The 23820-nt window shown below is 38.3% G+C and overlaps 1 protein-coding gene and 1 long non-coding RNA gene across 5 annotated transcripts in view; one reads left to right on the forward strand and one right to left on the reverse strand.

Annotated features, from left to right (window-relative positions):
* Positions 1-23820, forward strand: part of GAS2 (growth arrest specific 2) — a 136266-nt gene that overhangs the window by 76422 nt on the left and 36024 nt on the right. Inside the window, exon 6 of the mRNA XM_006146905.3 lies at positions 247-354. Coding sequence (XP_006146967.1) covers positions 247-354 — 108 coding nt within the window. The remainder of the gene's footprint in view (positions 1-246; positions 355-23820) is intronic.
* Positions 1-23820, reverse strand: part of LOC102497089 (uncharacterized) — a 31303-nt gene that overhangs the window by 2065 nt on the left and 5418 nt on the right. For 2 of the 4 annotated variants that reach the window (XR_001370259.2, XR_001370260.2), the window contains exons 2-5: positions 19473-19553; positions 8184-8255; positions 7534-7689; positions 3107-3211 (exon numbers count right to left, since the gene is read on the reverse strand). This is a non-coding gene — a long non-coding RNA (uncharacterized LOC102497089). Of the gene's footprint in view, positions 1-2871; positions 3212-7533; positions 7690-8183; positions 8256-19472; positions 19554-23820 lie in introns of those variants that run through there. The other 2 variants (XR_334303.3, XR_001370258.2) reach the window with 2 other exon arrangements.

Here is a 23820-nt window from a genome sequence, read left to right on the forward strand (position 1 = left end):
TACATACACACTTGTATATATATGTATGTATACACAGACACAGACACACACACACACACACACACACACACACACACACACACACACATATATATAAACAAAACTCTGGATACCATGACATCTTTGTGGAAGATCTTGGACGCCAGAATCTACGTTAATGGTCCAAAGTCTTGGAGCCCTTGGAAGAAACTGATGTAAATACAGCCTGATTAAGGAGAAATGACCTAACCTACTCTGCTCTTTCAGGTGAAACGAATTTCTGAAGATCCTCCTTGCAAATGCCCAAACAAGTTCTGTGTGGAGAGGCTCTCTCAAGGGAGATACCGAGTGGGAGAAAAGATCCTCTTCATTAGGGTAAAGTTTTACTTTCCACTTGTTGTCTTGCTTTATGAGAATATTCAGAATTGAGTTGAGGGTGGTCAGGGAAATCTAACAGTAACTAACAGGAACTTCCTCATGGAGCTTGCAGTTGGATTGGAGATGCAAAATATGAGTGTTTTCTAAAGTAGCATAGGTTTACTACTGAAAGCTAAAAAAAATGAAATATCCTTTCTTTTGGAAATCATAGAGATCAAATATAACCAAAAAACCTTTCATTTGTAATCCGTTTTGCTAGTAATCAAGAGAACTTGACTTCTCAAAATAAGTTTGTAACTTTGGTAAGACTAAGAGTTCTTTCACAAAACAACAAAAATGAAAAATACAGCAGGGATTCTCCTAGAAATATGCAGTTAATATGTACTTTACTGCCTTTTATTTTACTCATTTCCTAAAGAAATGATTCAAAGGACTGTATTTGTTTCTCATTTGACTAAGTTAAAAATGTCTTGCTCGTTATTTAGTAGAACAGAATAATTCTAATGTGTCCCTCTAATACAATCAGTGCATATTCTTACAATACACAAATCACTGATGGTCTAATGATATTTTTTTCTATGTAAAGTTTTCAAATTTCAACTTTTGACTTAAATTTATTTATATGACAGGTTTTTTTAAAAAGGCTCTGCAATGTGTATTTGTTGAAAAGTATCACTTGCATATAGTCTTAAAACATGTAAATCATTTTGTATTTTAACCTAATTTTGAGCCGATGTACGTTTGATACTTTCCCTCTAACATAACCTAGTATCTTCACACTTTTGTATATATCTGGTAGGCATGTTAATTTGTGTCTGGTTTTCCATATTTAGTACATTGTCAAGGGCTGTAGTGCTGTGTTCATGTAACATTAAGTATATGCAGTATTTAATATGTACTTTTCTTTATATTTCACATTTCTTTTCAGGAAATGATTTCCTTTTGGTAACATATCTCCATGTGTTGTTATAGAAAAACTGAGGTTTGCATCAAATTCCTAGTGATAATATTTTCATTTAATATTGGTTAATACATTAGAAATCTTGTGTATTCTTGGTTTTGTACTTCTAATATTCCAGGAAAACTTACAGAAAGAGAGTTAGCCATGATGTGGTTATTCACTCATCGGCACAATAAATTACCATACTGTGCAGCTATGACATGTGTTTTAGAATAGTGTTTTAATGAACTTTGTTACTCATTTTCTTGATTTTCATACTGTTCATATACATGTTTACTATTTTTTTTTATTTGCAAGAGGGTATATATATATAGAGAGAGAGAGAAAGAGAAGAAAGCACCTCCTTAGTGGGGTCTGGTGACACCACAGTCCCTTCCCCATTTCTCCATCCTGCTGGCATTCTGGGCCTGCATGCACATGCATCCTGTGTGTTTTTCAAGCTGCCCTAGATGGTTTGGCTGTGATTGGCTATGTGGGATCTGATTCATAATCACTAGGCTTTTGGATGGGCCCCCATTTTACCATTTTTAAATAACAGATTTCACTTGAAAATGGACCCTTAAAGTAAAAAAAATATATATTTTATTTATTTATTTATTTTTTTGAGAGGTTTTTGCTACAGAGCGTGTGTACTCGCCAGACAGACAGAGAGAGACAGAGAGACAGAAAGTGAGAAATCACCCCTCAGAGGGGATGGCCACGACACAAGCCCTTCTTCTCCATTCTCCTCTTGGGATCTTGGGCACACACGCACACGTGCCCGGCGTGAGTTTAAGCCACCGGGCCCGGGACACGAACCGTGGTCAACTACGTAGGACTCCAGTGACATAGTCATTATACTAACTGCTGGTTCCCCCCAAAATTTATTTTTAAAAGGAAACTTTCTCTCACTGTCTAAATCAGAAACCAACTATGTGTCATAAAAAGAAAGTATCTGTGAGCATAGACTATATATAATATATAAATTAATCACTGAAATTCTTATCCATTAAAAAATATTTTTGAAAGGAAACTTTCTACCACTGTTTAAATTGGAAAACAAAACCATTTGTCGTGAAAGGAAAATATCCATGAGCACTAAAATTCTTATCTATTGTCTTGTTATGAGTCCACTTTCACCCTGATAGAGTGAAGTGGTTCTGAAAGGGTCTTGCCTTTCTCTGGTGACCCAGGGAGGAGCAGGAATTGAGATTTCCCAGGCAGGCCCAGTGTTCCTCTCATTGGGCATCTTCTCCTATTTTCTCTCCTCCTTTGGCTACACAAACTAAAAGTGTCTCAGTGATGTGCATGTACTCTGGCTAGCACTCTGATCTGTGGCAGGGACTATATTTAATTGTCATTCTGTTCTCATTATAAGAAACTGGCAGTTATTATTCAGAAAAAAAATCAGAAGTATCCAGTCACTTTTCAAATAGCCATGTGGTGGTGACCACTAGTATTTTAATGGTTTGTCCTAGTCCTTCTCTGCTAACAGAACTATCTGAGCATGGCTGATTGGTAAAGAAAGTAGGTCTATTTACAAATTCACAATTCTAGTGGCTGGAAAGTCTAAAGTCTTAGGCCTCCAGCATGGCCAAGAAAAGCGCAGAGAATGGTGAGCACGTATGGAGAGAAAGAGAGAGAGAGATCTCCTGAAGAATCACTCTTTTATTACAACCAGCTCTCACGGTCTCTTCATTGCAGCTCTGTATTTCTTCAGGTTGCATTTTTAATGTGGGCATATATTAAACTTAGTTACATGTTTTTTGAGGCTGCCTAATATGGTCATACTTAGCTGAATTTATGTACCTTTGATATGTGTATATAATGAAATATGCCTGGTGTCTTAGCATTTGTCCCCTAGTTTTCTGTCCATCCTGAGAGCAGCAGTTTCTTCCCATGTTCATAATGACCCTGTCAGGTACAAAGAACAATTCAGCATCACTTAAATCTATTAAGACTGTCAACTTCTCTCTTACTTAAAGATAATGCAGTTACCAATTCAATTTAACAAAACACGAACTCAGAAAGAATTACCACTTAAAAAGTCATAGACGCAAGAGTATCTTTTTTAAGTATCTGTGTCTAATACAATTCCTCTTGATCTACTCTTCTTGATATAAGCCAGAGTTTACCATTTTATTTCTAGGCACTTTTCAAGGTTGACTGACACCACCAGTCCCTTTTTAATGTATAATTTTATAATTATTTATGCATATGAACATACCTTCTCCTTATACATTTAAACTGATACAATAATGAACAATAAGAATTAAAAAAAAAAAACAAAACAGAAATTTGTGCAGATTTCAAAAGAAAGTCCAGGAAGTTAGTTTCTACAGAGAATATATTTGCCAAGCCTATGTTGTCTGTGAATTTCTAGAACAATATATGAAAAGATACTCTCAATACCTGGATATCTAATGTGTACTTAGTAGATGCATCTACATGTTATACAGACTTTTTTATGTGCACATATTGATGTGGAAGAGCAATGCTAGTTTTTGTCCACAGCTCATAAAGAATTAGAGATGTGGGGACCAGCAGGTAGCGTAATGGCTATGCTGCTGGACTCCCATGTAGTCGACTGCAGTTTGAGTCTCGGACCCAGAAGCTTAAAACTCACACCAGGCACGTGTGCATGCATGCCCAAGATCCTGAGAAGAGAATGGAGGAGAAGGGATTGCGGTATGGTCATCCCCCCGGGGGGGTGATTTATCACTTTCTGTCTCTCTGTCTCTCTCTGTCTGTCTGGCGAGCACATGCGCCCTATGGCAAAAAGCTCTCCAAAAAAAAAAGAATTAGAGACGAGGACACAGAGAGGAGATAGCAAAGTGGAGTTTATTTTTATTTTTGGAGAGATTTTTGCTCTAGGGTACATGCGCTCACCAGAAAGATAGTAAGTGAAAAATCACCTCCCTAGGAGGGATGGGCACGCCACAATCCCTTCTCTTCCAGGGATCTTGGACATGCATGCACATGCATCTGGTGTGAATTTGAAGTCACCAAATCTGAGACTTGAACTGCAGTTAGCCACGTGGATGTCCAGTGATGTAGCCACTACACCATCTGCTGGTCCCCACAAAGTGTAGTTTATTAAGAGAGGGAAGGAAAAACAGAATTCCCAAGTGCAGAGTGAGTCTTAATGGGTCGCCAAAGAGGAGCTGGGGTGGTTTTTTAAAATTTTGGTTTGGAAGGGCTTTGTCCAGTCTTGTTCTCAGGAGGGGCTTGAATATATGTGTTCTCTTTATGGTGGAGGTCACATGCTAGATGGATGGGTCTGGTTATTTTTCCTAACTTTGAAGTGGGCATAAAGGTCATGAAACTCTCTTTGTCTAAAAGTTTTGGGTCCTAAAGACCACTGGTTGATGGTCACAAGAATTCTTGCATCATTTAGGCTTATCTCATAGTTTCCATTGGTCACAGGTACTTTAGATTCCAAAGTTAGGAGTTGTCTGGCTCTTGGTCCCTGACTCTAATTATCCTATGTATGATCTGAAGGGGAAGTTACAATTGCTGGTTCTATTTGGAGTCCACCCACAGGCAAAAGCAAATAAGGAGAAAGAAACTAGATTTCTGAATATGCTAGATCAGCTGGATGGCTTTGCATAATCTTCCCATCATCTTTCTACCATAACTTTTCTAGTGCCCTTAGTTACATAAATAACTTCTACCCCAATATAATGGTGCTTCAAGAAATTCATGGAAAAATGGAATTAGAATATTATGAGTTTATTGGGCCAGCAGATGGCATAATGGTTACATCGCTGTACTCCCATATAGTCAACTATGGTTCAAGTCCTGGACCTGGTGTTTTAAAACTCATGCTGGGTGCATGTGCATACATGCCTGAAATCCTGAGAGGACTATGAGGGAGAAGTGATGGCAGTGTGACCAACTCCCCAGGGGGTGATTTCTCACTTTCTGTCTCTCTGGCGAGTACATATACCCTAAAACAAAAATCTCTCTTAAAAAAGAAATTATGAGTTTATTTTGGTGTAAGAAGCTTTTGAAATCCATGCACTGTTTTTCTACAATGCATGTTTTCCACGAACATTTTGAAGACTACTTGAGTATCTTCATTTGCAGGTGGGTCATAAATCTCTACCCAAATATAAAAAACCCTGCAATACAAAATCCTGAGGATTTTAACTGTGGTTTTTAGGCAAATATCCAATAATCCCCTGCCAAATGGGAATTCTCTTGTTTCTAGTTTATCAAAAGCATTATCTCATAGCCAGATTTTCCCCTGTAACTGTCAATGAACAGCATTGTTTTATGAACTATCAAATGCAGCTAATTTTTATGACTATTGTGCAGGTACCAATTTACTGTCTTCTAAGGTAAATGTATCGCAGTGGCTTTTGAATTTGGACAGTGATATTGAAACCTCCTTGCCAATTTCTGCAGTCACAGTTTTGGATATTCCTGTTCAGCCATGATAGAATGTCTTTGAAATGTGAACTGATGGCTCCCAGGTCTAATGAAATCTAGTGTCTTGATTTTGGGAAGAAGGGAAGAAATTTTCTCATGTTCTTTTGTTCAATCATTTGATATCTACCAAGGCTTTGGCTATCAGAAGTCAGTTGCAATATAAATCTTTATGAGCCTGTAGGAAAGAACTTCAGAAGTCTGTCATCAATGCCATAAACATGAATACACTATCTGGCTTATCAGCCCCAACCTGTTACCCATAGAACATGTAAATAATCTAAGGTGCTTTCCAAGTTAGCAGCATCTGCATTATCTGAGAACTGTTAAAATGCAGATTATTGGACATTCCCCACAACTCTCTGAATCTGCACCTCCGAGGGTAGGGACCTCCTGCTCATTTTGTAAAACCAGCCCTCTAGGTAGTTCTGGCATGCGCTGATATTTGGAAACCACCAATCTTTACTGAGAAAGAACTAAGTAGCGGAAGAGATTTGTTGAATTAACAACCCAATTGGAAATCATTTGAACATCTGATCATAAAAAAGCATTAACATTCAGGTACTAAAAATATCATTTTGAAGATTTCTAATGCTTAAGATATAATGTTAAGTGGAAAAATTGGCATTTAACTTATACTTACATATAAAAATAGCTCTGGTAGAAATAATACATCATTTTGATCAAGTCTTGAGAACAGAAGTAATTTATGAGGACTCAGAAATATGAGTTACAATTTCTTTTCTTTTCTGCATCTATTTCTGATGATTTTTTAAAAATGAATGCCTTAAAAGAGGTCAGCAATGTCATATAGTTATAAACTTGAGAATGAATAAGAGGCCCACTGAAAAGCATCAGATTAATGTTTAATGGTCCTTTTCCTTCTCATCTTTTGGGAAAAAGTAAGTAAGTTTACTGGAGCTGTGGTTTTTATTTAGACTAGGGAGGATTTTCCATTTTGTTCTGAATTTATGGGATATTTTTCCTTGGCTGAAACTCTTCTATTTTTTCCTGGTACTGTTTTCTCTCTCCTATTTTGAAACTCACACAGGTTATTTAGGATGAGCACTAGGAAACATGCGAAGATTTTACTGTCTGGATAAGGTGGCTTTTCATTGCAAACCCTATCAGTGAGGCACATACTCAGTTTTCTATTAATCATCGACACTGACAATCTGGTGTCCCATTGACTTAGAGCTCAAGGTTTAGTGACATAGGGACCAGCAGTTGGTGTAGTGGCTATGTTTCTGGACTCCCATGTAGTCAACTGTGGTTCAAGTCCTGGACCTGGTGGCTTAAACTCACTCCGGGCACGTGTGCGTGCGTGCCCAAGATCCCAAGAGCAGAATGGAGGAGAAGGGATTGCGGCGTGCCTATCCCCCCTGGGGAGTGATTTCTCACTTTCTATCTCTCTGTCTCTCTCTTTCTGGCGAGCACACGTGCCCTATAGCAAAAACCTCTCCAAAAAAAAAAAAAAAAGATTTAGTGACATAAAAGTTACTAAATATAATAAACTGGTTCGTGCTTATGCATGAAATGGATGGAAATGGCTGGGATGAGTAGAACTGCTGTGAGGTTAGATGACAACATGAACAGTTTCTGTGATGCTCTGGTTGTAGGGCTTTCTGGCAAAATAGCAGTTGGTACAGTCATATGCTATGTGATGGCTGACTTTAATGCCTCATTCTTTGGACACTCATGTGATGAATGCCTTTTTACTTAATTACAGTTGAAGGGGGTGGATGTAGTGTTCAACCCCAGGAAGCACAACCCTCTGTATGGCTAAGCAATACTGACTTCTTTACCTGAGGTTTCTTGGAGCAGTCAATATACTAAACGATATATATTCCTAGTAGAAAATATACCGTGTAGCATTTTCCAAATGTATTTAACCATAGAAATGGTCTCCTTCCCATCTTTTATTCTCAGAGAATCATCCTGGGCTAGGAGGTTGTGGAAACCTATTTGGGGAAAGATATTATCATTTAATTCAAATTTAAAAAATACAAAAAATTCCCAACTTAGAGTTAAATTCAGATGAAAGTTTTCTACATTTTGCCACAGTTAAAACCCATGTATTTTAAGGTACTAATAAGGAATATTGAATTTTACTCTTTTTGCTTTCAAGTTCTGTTGGGAAATGATGATTTTCAAGGAAATAACTGGAATATCTTTAAAGCCAGGGTATGAAAGAGAGACATTGTATGTCTCCACTTAACATTTACCAAGTGTCTACACTCTATGGCAGAAACGGAAAGATTAGAGGATATAGAAGCATGGAAAACAGTTATGGATACTGGAGACAGCATGGGAAGAGGTTAGAAGAAGGGGGAAAGTTTGACATTAAAAAAAATAAAAATATATTTCCCCCATATTTTCAGTATAGTGTTGTTGATATCTTTTGTAGATATTTTTAAGTGAATTAGTATTATTTCAAAGCAAATTCATAGCAGACCTTCGCAGTTGGGTAAGACCATCAAGATTCTGTGTTTTCCCACAGCTGAAGGAATGTGACTACTTGCTGAGCCTAAGGAAAAGACAATGAATAATTTAATTGGAACTCAGCAAAAGGATTTGCAGTGTTACAGTTACTTCCTTTGAATTACCTTTGAATTAAATCATCACAGAGCCATAGAAAGGTCACATGCATTGTTATTGACTCTGTAATTTCTTCTTTACGGGGAAAATTCTTCAGGATTATGCCACTGTAGTAAAAATCAAGTCATTGTAACAAACCAAGCAAGAGAGGCACAGCTCGGTTGCTATAGCAACTGAACCTGGCAATGTCTTCTGGGACCTGCTCTGAGGAAAGGTCCAATGCTAGAGAGTAATATTATGTTCTTTTCTCTTATGACACACACTGATTTACTGTGAGTACAAAGTAGTATGGCGCAAATTACACACCTTGCCCGGTGATGAGAAATGGGCCGTTGTGTAAAAATGCAAAGGAGTTTTAAACAAGTAGCACAGAGATTAAAACCTCCATTTGTCTTAGTGGAAACGTCACAGGAGCAGCCACTACATGGCAGACACTCATTTTTTTGAACACATATGCATACATCCTCCCTTCAATTTAGGAATTTTTGACAGTGGTGATTCTGATCTTAAAACTATATAATAGTGGATGTTTGTTTCTAGGGAAAAAAATATGACCACGTTGACTTCTGGTCTATGCGAAATCTCAGCTATGCCTTATAGTTCTAATCCGTGGTGAGAGAAACAAGGCTACTATTAACACGTGGCTATTTCTGAACTCCATCCCTCTCTTTACCCAACTGCTTCCAAACTGAGCAAGAATTCAGGAAAGTCACTCAATAGCACTGAAAATATATTTATATGCTTTAATTTCAGTTTTTAATTTTTTAAATAATGCTTTTGCTCTCATTAATTACACTCATTTGTCATTTATTCATGTTCACTGAGGCTGAGCTAAAAACACAATGTAATTTACACTTTGGTAAAATATCTCTCAAAGGACTTTGCAAATGTTAATAAATCCTCTCCACCCTTTTTCTCTGAGAACAGCTTGCATCTTTGATGAACATAAAAGAAAGAAGTAATAACTAGCCATTGCCAAAAAGAATTCAACTGAATGCGGTATTGTCTTTCTGAGTGATCCTTTGAGGTGGAAAACCCTTTACTAGAGAGAACTGTAAACTAGACTTTGTCTAGGATTCTAGCCGGTGCTATATTCCATTTGGCACATTTTAAAAGAAAGAAATGAAATTTGATATTTATCACAAGAATGAAAAATAGTGGCTAATATATCTGGGCCTATCTCTGTATTTTTATTTAAGTCAGAGAATTTATTTCTTCAGGGCTAGTAGGTGGTGTGGTGGTTAGGGGCGCTGGACTCCCACATGGCCGACCACAGTTCGAGTCCTAGATCTGGCTGCTTGCTTTCTCACACTTTCTCTCTCTCTCTCTTGCTCTTGCTCTGTCCCTCTCTGGTCAAATTCAAAAATAAAATATATAGGGGCTGGAAGGTGGTGTGGTGGTTAAGAGCACTGGGCTCCGACATGGCTGACCTAGCAGCTTGTTTTCTCTCTCTCTCTCTCACTCTGTTCCTCTCTCGTCAAATTAAAATAAATAAATAAATAATTAAATAAATAAAGTTAACTAAAATAATTCTTAAAAATTTAAAAAGTAAAGTTAAAGAAAATACTTCTTTAAAAAAAATTCATTCTTCTCCTAGTGGCTTATGAAGAAAAATATCAAGTGTGAAAAAGAAAGTGAGAGCTTGAAGCCAAAAATGATTCTCCTGTGAAAAATTGCCTGTATTGGACAGTTAGCAACGAGCAGGTTTTTAAATTGTGTCTCTCTTCACTTGACCTGATAAGCTTTCTCACTCACCTCCAACTCAGTTTGTAAGGTTTGCCATGCCTGCAATTGTGCACATGGGACTTCTGCTTGAATAGTTCTTTTAGTCATTATGCTGCATCAAAAATAAAAGAACTTATTTTTTCCTTAGCCACAGATCAAAAATGATTTGAAAAATTTACTTGAAAGTTGCGAAATCAAATGGCTTCACTGAGAAGAGACACAGTTCCTACAATCTGCATTGCTGACTTCTTCCTGCTCTCACCCCCTACTGCTAAGATACATTTGTTACATATGTGTGTATGCTTCATACATTGGTATGGTATGTGTGTAGTAAAAAGGAGTAACATTGGTTGAGTTAGTTCAATAAACAGGCATTTCAACTGATTTCAAAAGAGATTTCAGATTGACTCTTTTTCTGTGCCTGAAATTTAAATCCCTAGTCAAGAATCTTGTGGAAAAAAAAAAAAAATCTTCTTTTGTCCCTACATTTGTCTCCCTAAATATATTATTATACACTCACTAAATGCTTTCTGTGATCAGTGACTTTTCTAAGTACTCTCCTTGAATTCTTTTATTAGTCCTCTCAAGTATTTGAGGTAGGCAGAATTTTATCCTCAGTTTAATGGGAAACTATGTGTTAGAGCTAATTATTTGTCAGAAATCATACAGGTAGTGAGTATGGAACCCTTAATGGAATTCAGCATATCCGATTTCAGAACCTGCAGTTTTAACCACTTGCTCTTTGTTTTATTTCAGGCTATCTTGTCTTTCAGCCTGGCATGTTGTGAGTATTGCTGCTCAGCCTTTAACATCCGCAGGCACTGGAGCAGCATGTGATCCCTAGTCTCTAGTTTTCTTATTCCTTTGCCCGTGTGCTTGGGTAAAACATGCAATCTGCCAGACAATCTCTGTCAGACAGTCTGAAGAAAGCATCAAGGAAATAAGAAGTCTTACAAAACAGTACCAAAAATCCCCCCAGACTCATGAATAGTTTTCACATTGATTAACATACTTACTGATTTTCCTTTCAATATATTAACCATATTTGAAAAGTCAGAGCAAAAAGTTGTTCTAGGAATGAAGGAATGAAGGTGAATTCTAAATTTAGTGTGATTATAAATTTCCATTTACAACTGGCTTTTGCTCAGTTGAAATGAAATCCTCTTGATTTCATAGTGTATGGAAGGATTTTCTGACATGTTATGGTGTGAGGTAGGGAGATGAAATAGTTGTATCTTTTTATACTCTTATTAAAGGGTCTAAATTAAACTTAGAATCAGTGCAAACTGAAAACTTTGGCGTATCAACTAATGCTTTTGAAATAAGTTCCTTAAAATTAGATGTCAAGTAATTTTTAAATAAATAACATGTTCTTCTCAACAATGTTTATCCTTTTACTTGATGGCAGTAAGATATTTTCCTTTTTTTTTTTTTTTTTGGAGAGGTTTTTTGCTATAGGGCACGTGTGCTCGCCAGATAGAGAGAGACAGAGAGATAGAAAGCGAGAAATCACCCCCCTATGGGGGATGGCCATGCCACAATCCCTTCTCCTCCATTCTCCTCTCAGGATTTTAGGCATGCACGCACACGTGCCCGGCGTGAGTTTAAGCCACCAGGTCCGGGACATGAACTGTGGTCGACTAAGTGGGAACCCAGTGACATAACCATTACGCTAACTGCTGGTCCCTATATGTTATCTTGTTTTAATCACATTATCACTTTTTGTGAAAAGTCAGTACGATTGTTAATTTATGCATCTTATTCATTAGAAAGCTAGAGCTAATAGAAATTTAGTGAGGAGACAATCCCCAGAGTGAGAGAATATATTTGCAAACTATGCCTCAGACAAGGGACTGATAACCAGAATATTAGGGAACTCAAGCAGCTTACCCACATACAAAAAGCATATGAAAGCATAACTCAATATCTCTTATCATAAGGAAATGCAAATCAAACCCACTGTGAGGTACCAGTTAACACCAGCCAGAACACCCCAAATTAAAGAAAAATAAAGAAAGAATGATAAGTGCTGGTGAGGCTATGATGGAAAGGATGTAAATTACTGCAACCATTTTGGAGAACAATGTGGCAGTTCCTTAGAAACCTACCAATAGAACTACCAAACAAACTGGTAATTCTGCTCTTACGTATCTACACAAAGCACAGGAAAACCCTTAGTCAGAAAAACACTTACACATCCATGTTTATTGCAGCATTGTTACAATTGCCAGGACATTAAATGACTACAAATGCCTAAGAACACACAAGTGGATTTTAAAAATGTGGCACTTATACCTATGAAATGCTACTCAGCCATTACAAAAATATGAGACCCTGACAGTTGATAAGAAAGCAGACACATATGGGAGATTTAATGCTAAGTGAGGTAAACCAGATTATGAAAGACAGGAATTATATGCCCAACTCAACATATACAGAATGTCTGTATAGCAGAAATTATTAAAACAGGGAGGGTAACAGTAGATACTAGAGACAGGATGAGGGGTGCAAGGGGGTGGGTAAAAGGAGGTGGGGGAGGGGAGGTCAGGGAAGAAACAAAGACCGAGTTTAATAGACACAAAAATGAAAAGTTATCTGTTGATGATAATATATATGGTAATGTTTGTGACTTGACTTATATGTATTGTATTCATGCTGGGAAAAACCATGTTGTATCCTGTAAAGACATACAGTGATTAAATGTAAATTTAAAAATAAATGTTAGAAAGTTAAAAAGCAAAGTTTAAAAATTAATAGAAAAAATTTAGTAACTTGCCTAATGTAACTGGCAAGTGGTGGATCCAGGTTAAATCACAAAATTATGATATATAAATTCCACATTTTAAACCTGGCAAAATAAAATTTCCCTTTGACGTCTGTTTTTCAAACTTAGCATAAATGAAAAGATTTATTGTTCATTTTATTTTTGATTTAGGAAGCATTTGCCTTAAATTACAAAAGAGACCTTACATAGTAATGTGAAATGGTGAAGTTTATACCATTTTCCTCATTCTTTCTTTTATACTCCTCCCAGCAAGACTATTTCCCAACAAGAATATTTCTTGGTTTATATGTTCTATGCTGATATCCATGAGTTTTTGCAAAGGCAAAGTAATGAAATAATTATACATAATGTGTTGTGTTCTTGAATTATTGATGAGTCTTCCTTACAGCCAAAGAATAAACTTGTGAAATATCTGTCATTATAAATTGTATATAGTTCTCCCATGGGCTCAAGATGCATAAACAGATACAGCTAGGTTCATTACAAAATATACTTTACGAATGTGGCCATGTGGCCATCTTGAGTTTGTACTGAATAGAGTCAAGCATGATGGAAATGCTCCCATTCATGTGAATGCTACACTATTCACTACAATAAATTAGGACTCATTTATTTAGTGCAGTCTTTCCCATAAAATTAATGTTTCTGCATGTCTTGAGTCATTTTAAACCTAGACCTTGCCTTGCATTTCCATATAAGATTTGACATTTTAAATTTCAGCTCCTTTGTAAAAACATATAACCTTGGTCCTGAACCCAGCAGGTGCCTTTTACCTAAACTACAAGGCCTTCCATCACAAGAGCCTTAGATTCGCATCAATTTTTTCACTCACTAGAATGGTGTGTTTTATTTTTATGTGTATTAACATATTCATTTGAAGCTAGGGTATAGATTGTTTTATCATATTATATGCCATTTTCTGCCATCTTGTTAAAAGCATATTAGGAGCTTGAGGAGTTGTTTATGTAGATGTTGGGTGGAATAAGGTATATGTATCTGGGTTGAATTTCGACTTTAGTATGTATCACTCAATTATCTTTATAATGAAACTCAAGTTATTTAATAGTATTTTTTTCTGTTTCCCTAAAAGAACACTAGTAAGAAATCACTTATCAAAGCATTACTAACGTCTGAACTGCAGCTTTCTTTACCTTGGCATCCCTTTTACTCACCACCAACATCGAATTCTCCAACACCGTACGCATGCCTTGACCTTCTAGCACTCCTGACAATTATGGAATAAATTCCTCTGTAACCCAAAGTTCTTACAACTTAGATTATATTATAGACAAGTTTTAAAGGATTGCAAGCTCTATGGGAAAAAATATATAATTAAGATACCATCTTGTAATGGTTTTCTTTTTATTTTCTTTTGGTAGAAACATGTTAAAGTGCATGTACCCTTGCCAGAGAGAGAGAGGAAAGTGAGAAAGTGCTCTTATGGGGCATGGTCATCTCTCAATCCCTTTCCTCCATTCTTTTCTCAGGATTTTGGATGTGTTTTTCAAGAGACTACTTGAACTGTGCAGTCAGCCATGTGGGATCCAGCTGCCTTAACCACCTCCAGCTAGCTGGCCCAGTGTCATGGTTATCTTACCACTTTTTTTCAACTTACTTAATATCTTATTTATTCTCTTTCCAAGAAACTGACACCAGTTAATAATCTCTAACTTTCACTGTGAACATGATCATTTGTCATATTTTTTTGAAAAACAACCTCATAAAATTTGGGGGTAAAAGTAGGGGGCAGAAATCATTGGGTCACCTTGGGACCAGCAGTTAATGTCTATGTCGCTGGACTCCCATGTAGTCGACCCTGGTTCGAGTCCCCAACCTGGTGGCTTAAACTCATGCTGGGCACGTGTGCGTGCATACCCAAGATCCTGAGAGGAGAATGGAGGAGAAGGGATTGTGGCATGGCCATTCCCCCTAGGGGTTGATTTCTCACTTTCTGTCTCTCTGTCTCTCTCTGTCTTTCTGGTGAGAGCACGCACCCTATAGCAAAAACCTCTCAAAAAAAAGAGAAGAAAAGAAATCATTGGGTAGTCTTTCAGAAGCCTCAATCCAAGGCAGTTAAAGAGCAAGTTTGATTGCAATTCCATCTTTTAATTATTGCCTTAGGCATAATGTCTCAAAAAAATCTCACTTTAGAACTGCTAAACCTATTCAAAGAGTAACACATTAGTTTGTCATTAAATGACAATGTGTTAGCCATATAATGTTGCTCTGTCCAGGACTCTTTTTAGGTATTATGATCCTTGGAAGCCCTGGGTTAATAGAAAACACGTGGCAACTCATAAAGAACACAGCTTTGTGAATATCACATTGCCTACCCACGTGGGAGGGCTAAGGCTGAAGTGGCCTACTTCAGCCTTGCACATGGAGGCACTTTGGATCACAATAGATATGTCACAGAACTCTGCTGCCCTGGTGGTTTGCAAAGCACCTTTTACTTCCTACTGGCTCCCTAACTATCTATAGCCTGACAAGTAACCAAGAGTGTTCTCAGTAGTAAGCAAGGAATATCTCACATACCCAGCCTTGGAGGTCTCTTTTATCTCCTCTATTTCCTCCATACCTTATAACAAAATCCTCCAATGAGCACTGAAAAAATCCCAGAGGAACCTGAATTTTACTTGACATCTTGGCACCGGGAATATGAGTAGGCTATTCCCTCACATCCACCATCCGTCTCAGAATGGATAACACGTTTCCGAATATCAGCGAGAGGAGCGGTAAAGCTAACATAGTCTAAGGGTCAAAGGGAAGGCAGCCTTGAGCACTAAGGAAATTCCGGCCGTAATAATGCACATCTAATCATGGGACGGGAAATGGACGACTGTAGTTCCCTGATGCTTAGGCAGAGAATCTAAGATAATACCCTTCCATTCTTACTGCAAGCCCTTCAGTAAATTATCTCCCAGGCAAACAAGGTGTCTGCTGGTGCGTAGAGAGCCACCATGAGATTAGAATGCTGCATAAATACAGTTTTAATTACAACAGAGAAAGTTACAGAGTGCATGTGCGTCACACAGCTTTCTGAGGGTAAATAGAATGCGGGGCCTTGAGAAAAGCAAAGGGCCAACATGAATGAGCTGAGCAGTTACCAGGGAAGTCAGAACAAGAGGGAAGAGTATCCCCTACCCCCTCTCTCCCCACGTAGACATTTCCTACTGAAAACAAAGATTTTGTTTAATGATTTCCCCCTAGAACTTTTTAAAGTGTACTATTATTTCTTTCATGAGAGACAAAGACAGAGAGTAAGACAAGCACTCTCAACAGGCTCTCACGCCCCTTGCATGACTGCCTCAGCCTTCTCAGCCAGCGAGGGGTGCGCTCTGGACCCTGGGTGTTCAGGTCGACTGGAAAAGCAAACCGTGATCTTCCATGTGGCTCCAGCATCTCTTCAGCAGGTCATGACCGCTGCACCACTGAGCTGGCCCTCTGCAGGCTGTTATTAGGCGTTCTCTTCAGTCTTGCTTACTCCTCTTGTGAAACTGAGACACAGACTTGATGTCTGTTTTCCTCAGATATTTCCTTACGTGCGCCTTTCATTTTGGGACAGGAGATCGAAGAGAGAGAATTCTAACGTTTGCGCTTCTAAATACCAACAGTCATTTAGAACTATGCCTCCCTTACCACTTACTGTGGACTACCATGCAATGAAATTTCCATTTATTTACAGGATGTGAAGAAATGTAGAAGTAGTCATTCCCATTGTAGCTTTTAAAAAGAGGTTTTCTTTAATCTTGTCCCGAATGATTACAGTTTGCATTTTTAGGTGATGTCCCTGTGCCTGTCTGCAGCGGAGACGGAGCATTTTATGAACTTTCTATCTTCTTGTTTCAGTAGGGTCCTCATGGTTGTGACTATGTCTCCACAGCCAAAGCAAAGCAGCGGCTTAAGGTAACTACCTACGTCACAAGGGGAAACTGCTCCACTTTGCTTTCACTGTGGAGCCTTGTCCTCCAAGCAGATGAGGAAAATTGGGATCCAGAAGTGAAAGTTTAGCTGTGCTGTTTTGTTTTTCAGTGAGTTACTAAAACAGTCTCTTTGCTTTTTTTTTTTGGTCTTTGTTTCCCTCCCCCACCCCGTAATACTTTATATAAATAGCAATGTAGAGCTTGCTTTGGGTGAGGGGAGGACAGTAACCTAGTAATTTTGATTTTTTTTTCTTAGTGTATCCCATGCCTCAGGGTGCTCCCTCATTGGGCTCCCTGTTAAACTATCTGGCAGTATGTAACTGGGCTTAGCTTCTGAATGCAATATCATTTGGTGTTTGCTTCCAATTATTTAAGATAATATGATTATTGAATAAAAATGAAGCCCCATATACTTTTGCAATGCTTCCATTCTACTCTGATTACACAGATTGTCTTTGTGGTTTAGCACATATTGGAATCTCATGAACCCCTGCCAAAGTTCTGCTTCTGACACCATGTGTAACCTCCAGATGTATTGGTAGTGTTTTAACTAACAGGTGTGGTTTATTACTACAGTATAATAAAGGTTAAAGAGGATAAAAATGGAACGGGACTTGAATTTAGTCCTGAGGTTGCACTGACTCACTTTTAGCTGTTTTTTGTTTGTTTGTGTTTTTTGTTTTGTTTTTTTCTTAATGGCCAGAAGGTGTATGTGCTCACCAGAGGAAGAGAGAGAGGGAGGGGGGAAGAGAGGGAGAGAGAGAGAGAGGTGAGAGAGGGAGAGAGAACCTTCAATGTGATGTGGTTACACCATAGTCCCTTCTCCTCCATTTCTTCACCCTGTTGACATTTGGACATGCACACACACATGCACTCAGCATGTTTTTCAAGCAATGTGGATCTAGATTTCTTAACCACCAGGCCAGCAGGCCAATCCATGTCCCTCGTTTTCAGTTTTAAAATGTTAATACTATGATCTAGGAAGAACAACTTACCTGAAAACATCTTGTCCATTAAACATAAGTACAAAATAATTTTTAGAGTAACACATCTTGTAAATTCTGTTTCAATCAAGTTGAACACATTTTGAAACTACAGTATGCAGATTATTTTAGATTTCTAAAGAGTACAGTTCAATGCATTGATTTGCCCAGCATTTCTTCCTTCATTTATGTACCACGTCCTCAAGTTTGCCACATGAGAGAACCACTAGAAATCTTGAGGATACTTTTCCTCTGGAAGGTCTGTTCTATGTAAAGATTATACTTAAGGATGTAAATATTAGTTATACACGTCAATTCTGATTATTCACTAATTCCATTGTTATACTGATTCATAGTTGACCAATAGAAGAAAGAGATGAATTTCTAAAAAAACCACTTGAGTCAGGTGGTAAACTTTCCTTGGACAAAGACATTGCATGAAGACTTAGGAAGCCAGTGACTATTACATGATTGTGAAACTGAAGTCTATGGAGCTAATCTGGCTTGGACAGTCTTGACCCCATTCACCACAAGGTTGATTGCACTGATACTGCTGGTTGGTGTTAAACTTGTCTTTTCATTATTTGAGTATCACCCCAGTTAAAGAAGATGTTACCCTGACAAGTTATCTTTTTTTAACATAGTCTGAGTATGTGTGTACTTTTTGCTAAATAGACATACCTCTCCTCCTAATTTTTTAGTCTTCATAAGTATCTTTGAAAAGGTCATTTGGATTGAACTAGAGAATGAGAAACAGAGTTCTCTGAAAACCCTAGTCATGATTCTTTATATTTTTTATGTGAATTTCTATCATGCGTTTTATAGGAGAGATTTGCAGTGGAGTTGGCCTGCTACTTTTTTGGGGAGACAGTTCAAATTCTCCTTCTGGGGGCCAAAGACTATGCAGAATTCTCTTTTCTGCTTTCCCTCTTTCCCCAGAGAAGATCAGAGGAAGGGAAGATATAGTGCCAAGTTTTGTGGGTGGCATCCCCATTTTTATTTTTTATTTTTCTTTCTATCTGAGTACAGACATAGATGACAACACTAGCATTGTCCTAGGTTAAAAGGACTAATAGCAAGGACATGTTTTCTGTATTTTAAAGATCTTTAAATGCCCAAAGAAGCAGTTGGAGGTGAACTGTATCAGTAGGTACTTTTCTGATCTGGGAACAATTAGAGGGGCTTTCAGTGGGTGTAGCCCCTTTCAGAATCATCTATCCTTCTACCTTGAACTCAGGAAGTTCCAGGAGAGTGCTAACAGCTTCCTGGACAGTGGTAAGGTGGGTTTAGAAGGCTTTCTTAAACCCTCAAACTGAAATACCTAGAGGCCACAGTGCCAAGCTCCTCATTCTTCCTCCTTCTGGAGGTTGTAGTCTCGGTGTGTGACCCTGATTCACTCTCGCGGTACTGCCTGGGAGAAGCTCAGCCCGCTAGCCCTCCTGGCGTTTCCTAGGGAATCTTGCCAAGCTATCATCACTCCTGAGTTTCAGTACTCAACTCTGTGCCCAGTTTTCAGTTTTCCCTGCCTCATTTCAAAGACCTTTCTACGGCAGGAGCTCACTCCAGTCGTCTTTGCTCCTCTGTCCAGTGCCTCACCTCCATCCTTATTCCCACTGTTTAGATCACCTTCAGACCCTGCTGGATTTGAGCAAAGCTAGAAGTGGCCACTCTCATTGGGCCTTGTTTGGTGTTAAATGTCATTCTCTCTGAAGGAAGATTACCTTTCCTACCTGCTTTGGTTAGATGATTTCCTTTCACTTGTTTATTTATCACTTCAAGATGCCTCTGTCATATCTTCCTCCCACAAAAGGCTGAAATAAAGATGGCAAATTTTGTTGTAACCATGTAGATCCCCGAAGTTTCCCCATAACCAGAGGCTAGGGAGGGAGGTGTTGATGTTCTTAAAATGCTTCCATCCAGGACCAGAAGTTAGCATAATGGCTATGTTGCTGGATTCCCATGTAGTCAACCGCGGTTCGAGTCCTGGACCCAGTGGCTTAAACTCATGCTGGGTGCGTGTGCGTGCGTGCCCAAGATCCTGAGAGGAGAAAGGACTGTGGTGTGTCCGTCCCCCTGGGGGATGATTTCTTGCTTTCTGTCTCTCTGTCTCTCTCTGTCTTTCTGGAGAGTGCACACGCCCTGTAGCAAAAACCTCTCCAAAAAACAAAAAAATACAAAAAATGCTTTCATCTAGTGTGTGCTGCCTGGCTAGCCTGTCAAATACATCAAAGCTTCCTTTTCATTTTATTTGCTATTTTATACTCAATGTCTCCAAACTTATTTACTCTATTACAACCATTTCTCCAGAACAGCCCAGTACTTTCTAAACTTTCTAGGTATGGGAGCTGTTAATGTTTTATTTTCAGACATGTTTTTATTCCCGGCTTTACTTAAAGGGAAGGCCTTTCAAATCAAGATACATCTTTGATTAAAATGCATTTGGTGTGCCATTTTAAAAGGGAAGTTCTGCCATATTTTCAGAGAATAATTCTTAGAGCTTTTTGGTAACAGAGTAAACAACCTAACATCACAGTTAAGCTACAGGCCCACTTTCATTACTCATTTATATGGTGCATGTATCTTGGGGTTGGATTCAGGATAAGAATCTCCAATGGACTTTTCAGAGGAGCTGTCTATTAATCTGGACATTAAAAATTAAAGTGGCTATTACGAGAAAGTGATCTCTGAGATGAGACTTGAGGAATGGGTGAATGTTGTCTAAACAAAGGAGAGAAAGGGAAGTGTCTGAGCCAGAATTCTAAAGGAAACAGCAGGCACAGAAGCCCAGAAGCATGAGAAGGAGGTGATGGGGAAATAGATATGGAGCAGGACATTATCAAAACTGTTGGAAGTACAGTCTGCAATGCAGAGGGCAAAGGGTGGAGGGGGTGATGAGAGGCCAGCGAGACAGAGAACTGCCTTATGAAAAGCTACGTGGATTATGTATGAGCGCTTTGGCTTCTCCTGAAGACAAGAAGGAGAGTCTGAAGAACTTTGGACTTGGAGAGATGTGAGTTGATTACATTTTCAATTGTTCAGGCTGCAGCATAGAGAATAAATTAAAAGGATATGAAACTGAAGGAATACCGCTCATCCATACTGGTTTGAAGGTAGATGCGCCAGGGTTGTGGCAGCTTGATCTGGAGACCCAGCTGATAAAAATTCCAGATATAACATGCAGTGCGATCACTGGGTTTGGCTTCCAATCTTGGTACATAGGCTATTTAAAATTGAAATACTGTTACATTCTTCTTTGTCCCTTAAATATTAACCAAAAAGTAACATGTGGATTTTGGCTTCTTCCTACATGTCTGCCTGGCATAGAGAAATTGGCAGGGTTTCAATAGGTCAGAATTTCCACTTGTTAAGAATGGGTTTCCTTGATGAGAATTTTACATAGAGTAAAACTGTAGGCCACTTATAGAAACCAAGTGATTGACAGGAAATGGTTTTTTTATATTTTACAACTGTAGCATTAAAAAAAAAAAAACCCTGGGTAATATCAATTGACAAGACTCAAATAAATTAATAAAAAGGCACAGACTGGGGCGCCTATCATCAAGTTTTTAGAAATGTTACCCTAAGTTCTTATTCTCCAGATGTTAGCCAGATTCTCAGTTCCAGATCTGCTTGGTGTTTTAGTACATGTTTCGTTTAGCATAGCAGGGCTATAAAAAACACAGTCCTCTGTCCCCAGTAAGCCTTACAGCCAGACCAAGGCATTTATATTAAAACTGTTCCATGGGCCAAGAATCCTCCCCAGAGTATTCCTTGGCCATTTACAAATTTCTTTACATGAGTTCATTACATATATACCCGAAAGCAGTAATTCCAGATGTGCAGTTGACTTCAGCATTTGGGGTACATGTTAACACAATTTATTTTTCTCCTATGAAGTCTGCAAGTTGTCAGTAACAGATATTAAGCACCTACTATGTGCTTGGTGCTGGTATCATGGACAAAGTATTCTGGGAATAGGGAGATAGACAAACATGTATACCAAGGGTCAGATAATTAAGGCCTGATATAATTATTTTATAATTATTTTAGGTTTTGTGAGCATACAATTTCTGTCACAACTACTTAACTTTATTGTTTTAACTACAGTAGGTAATGAATCAGCATAACTGTGTTTCAATAACACTTTCTTTACAAAAATAGAATGTGGACCAGATATTCCTGTGGGCCATACTTTGCTAACTCCTGGCAAAGATCTTTAAATGAGTAAGTTTATTTTATATACTAACACAAAAGACAGAGCAGGATAATGTGGAAGAGAGGTTCTGGCTGTGGCTGCTTTCAGTAGAGAGATTGGGAAAGACTTCCTTGCTATTGAAGAGGAAGTTGTCAATGTCATATATCCATCTTTCTCTTGGAAATACATGTAAGGCTATGAAAGTTAAGTTATAGATTATAAATGTAAAAGACAGGGACCATGTAAGATAGGCCGATGTGTACAGAGACTCAGTAATGGTTGCACTGCTGTTGAAGAGAGTTTCAGGTAATATATTTCCATAAAGCCTAACTTTCATTACTTTCCTTTAACCTCTAAATTTCCATGCCATTTGCTAAATGATGACTTTTCACTGAGTCCTGAGGAAAGGTACCATTATTCAGTATGTTTTTTGTGTACAGTGTGCTGAAGTGTATGCACAGTGTTTTAAACTACTGGGTTGTTGGAAAAGTCACGATGCATGTTTGCATAGAAAACAAAATATATCATGACTTTTCCAGTACCCAATAGTTTTTGTCCTGGTTGCCTACTTTGGCATTCTTCTGTAGTTAGCACACTATCGCTATTGGATTTTCATTTTACATGGCTCAGAAAAGTAGAAAAACAATGCAGACAGGATTCAAGAAGTGCTCTGATGGTCCTGATGGACCATGCATCAGTGCATGGTAACTTGGCTATATGGAAACCATTAAGTGAAGAAAAAGGAGGGACATACTTCTGAATCTCAAGTAGTCTATCTGCAGAGAGCTGTAGGGTTACGTGCTTTGTGTGTAGTTGTCAAATCCTAAGCCATAGGGCAAGCCAGAGAATGCAGGTTGATCAGTGATCCTGTGTAATGTGTGGTTAAAGCACGTGGGTTGATCTGCACACAATAGATACTGTCTCTTGCATATAAAGAGCTGAAACTAGAGCTAATGAAACAAAATAAGGCAGAATGAAAAATGCCATGACACAGAGCATAATTTAGACTGCAGATGGATTAAATCATTTGACAGAAATGTACTGCATACTTACCATGAGCTGGATACTCTTTTGGACACTATCAGATTTATATAGGTAGGATCAATGTGGATCAGACTTGTGTGGAAAGCTTTCAAGGAGAAGGCAGGAATTCATCAGTGTCTTGAGAAGTAGGTGCGATTTGAGTGTGGAGGAGGTAGGGTAAGCATTGCAGAGGAGCAGTCAGTGGGTCACTTTGGCTGGAGCTTAGGTAGAGAATTCAAGTAGGGAATAATGTGGGAAGGCTAGACTGGGGACAATTGTTTTGGGCTTGAATATAAAACAAAAACATGACATTTTTGTTTGAAGGAATTTGAAACTGGAGGTTATAGGGCACTTTGAAAAGTCTGTAGACAGATGGAATTGGCGTCAGCAGGTGATGTGGTATTGGGGGCGCTGGCCTTCCACGAGGCCAGCCACAATTTATGTCCTGGACCTGGTGACTTGCTTTCTCTCTCTGGTGCCTGTGAGTGCCTTACAGCAAATTAAATAATAAGAATAATAATACATCAAATAAAAATAATGATTTTTTTTTTAAAAAAAGAAAAATGGAATTAAAGTATGAGTTAATTTCAGTGCGTAGTTTTTTCACAGTATGCATTTACCTTGAACCTAAAGACTCCATCAGACTGAGGAACAGCATGATAAAACTGAAGTTTGAGTCCATTTACCTGACAGAAGTTTGTATATGGAATTGTGGGTTGAAAGAGAAGTTAAAGTCCATGCCACCAGATAGGAGGCTATTCCAGTTATGCATTTGATATGAGTATTAACTAAAAGAGGAGTAGAAGACGGCTTAGTAGTATTTTTAGGGAAGACTTGATTGGATATTAATGGAATAAAGG

This window comes from Tupaia chinensis, unplaced genomic scaffold (genome assembly GCF_000334495.1).
Source record: "Tupaia chinensis unplaced genomic scaffold, TupChi_1.0 Scaffold000196_1, whole genome shotgun sequence".
Classification (NCBI taxonomy): Eukaryota; Metazoa; Chordata; class Mammalia; order Scandentia; family Tupaiidae; genus Tupaia; species Tupaia belangeri.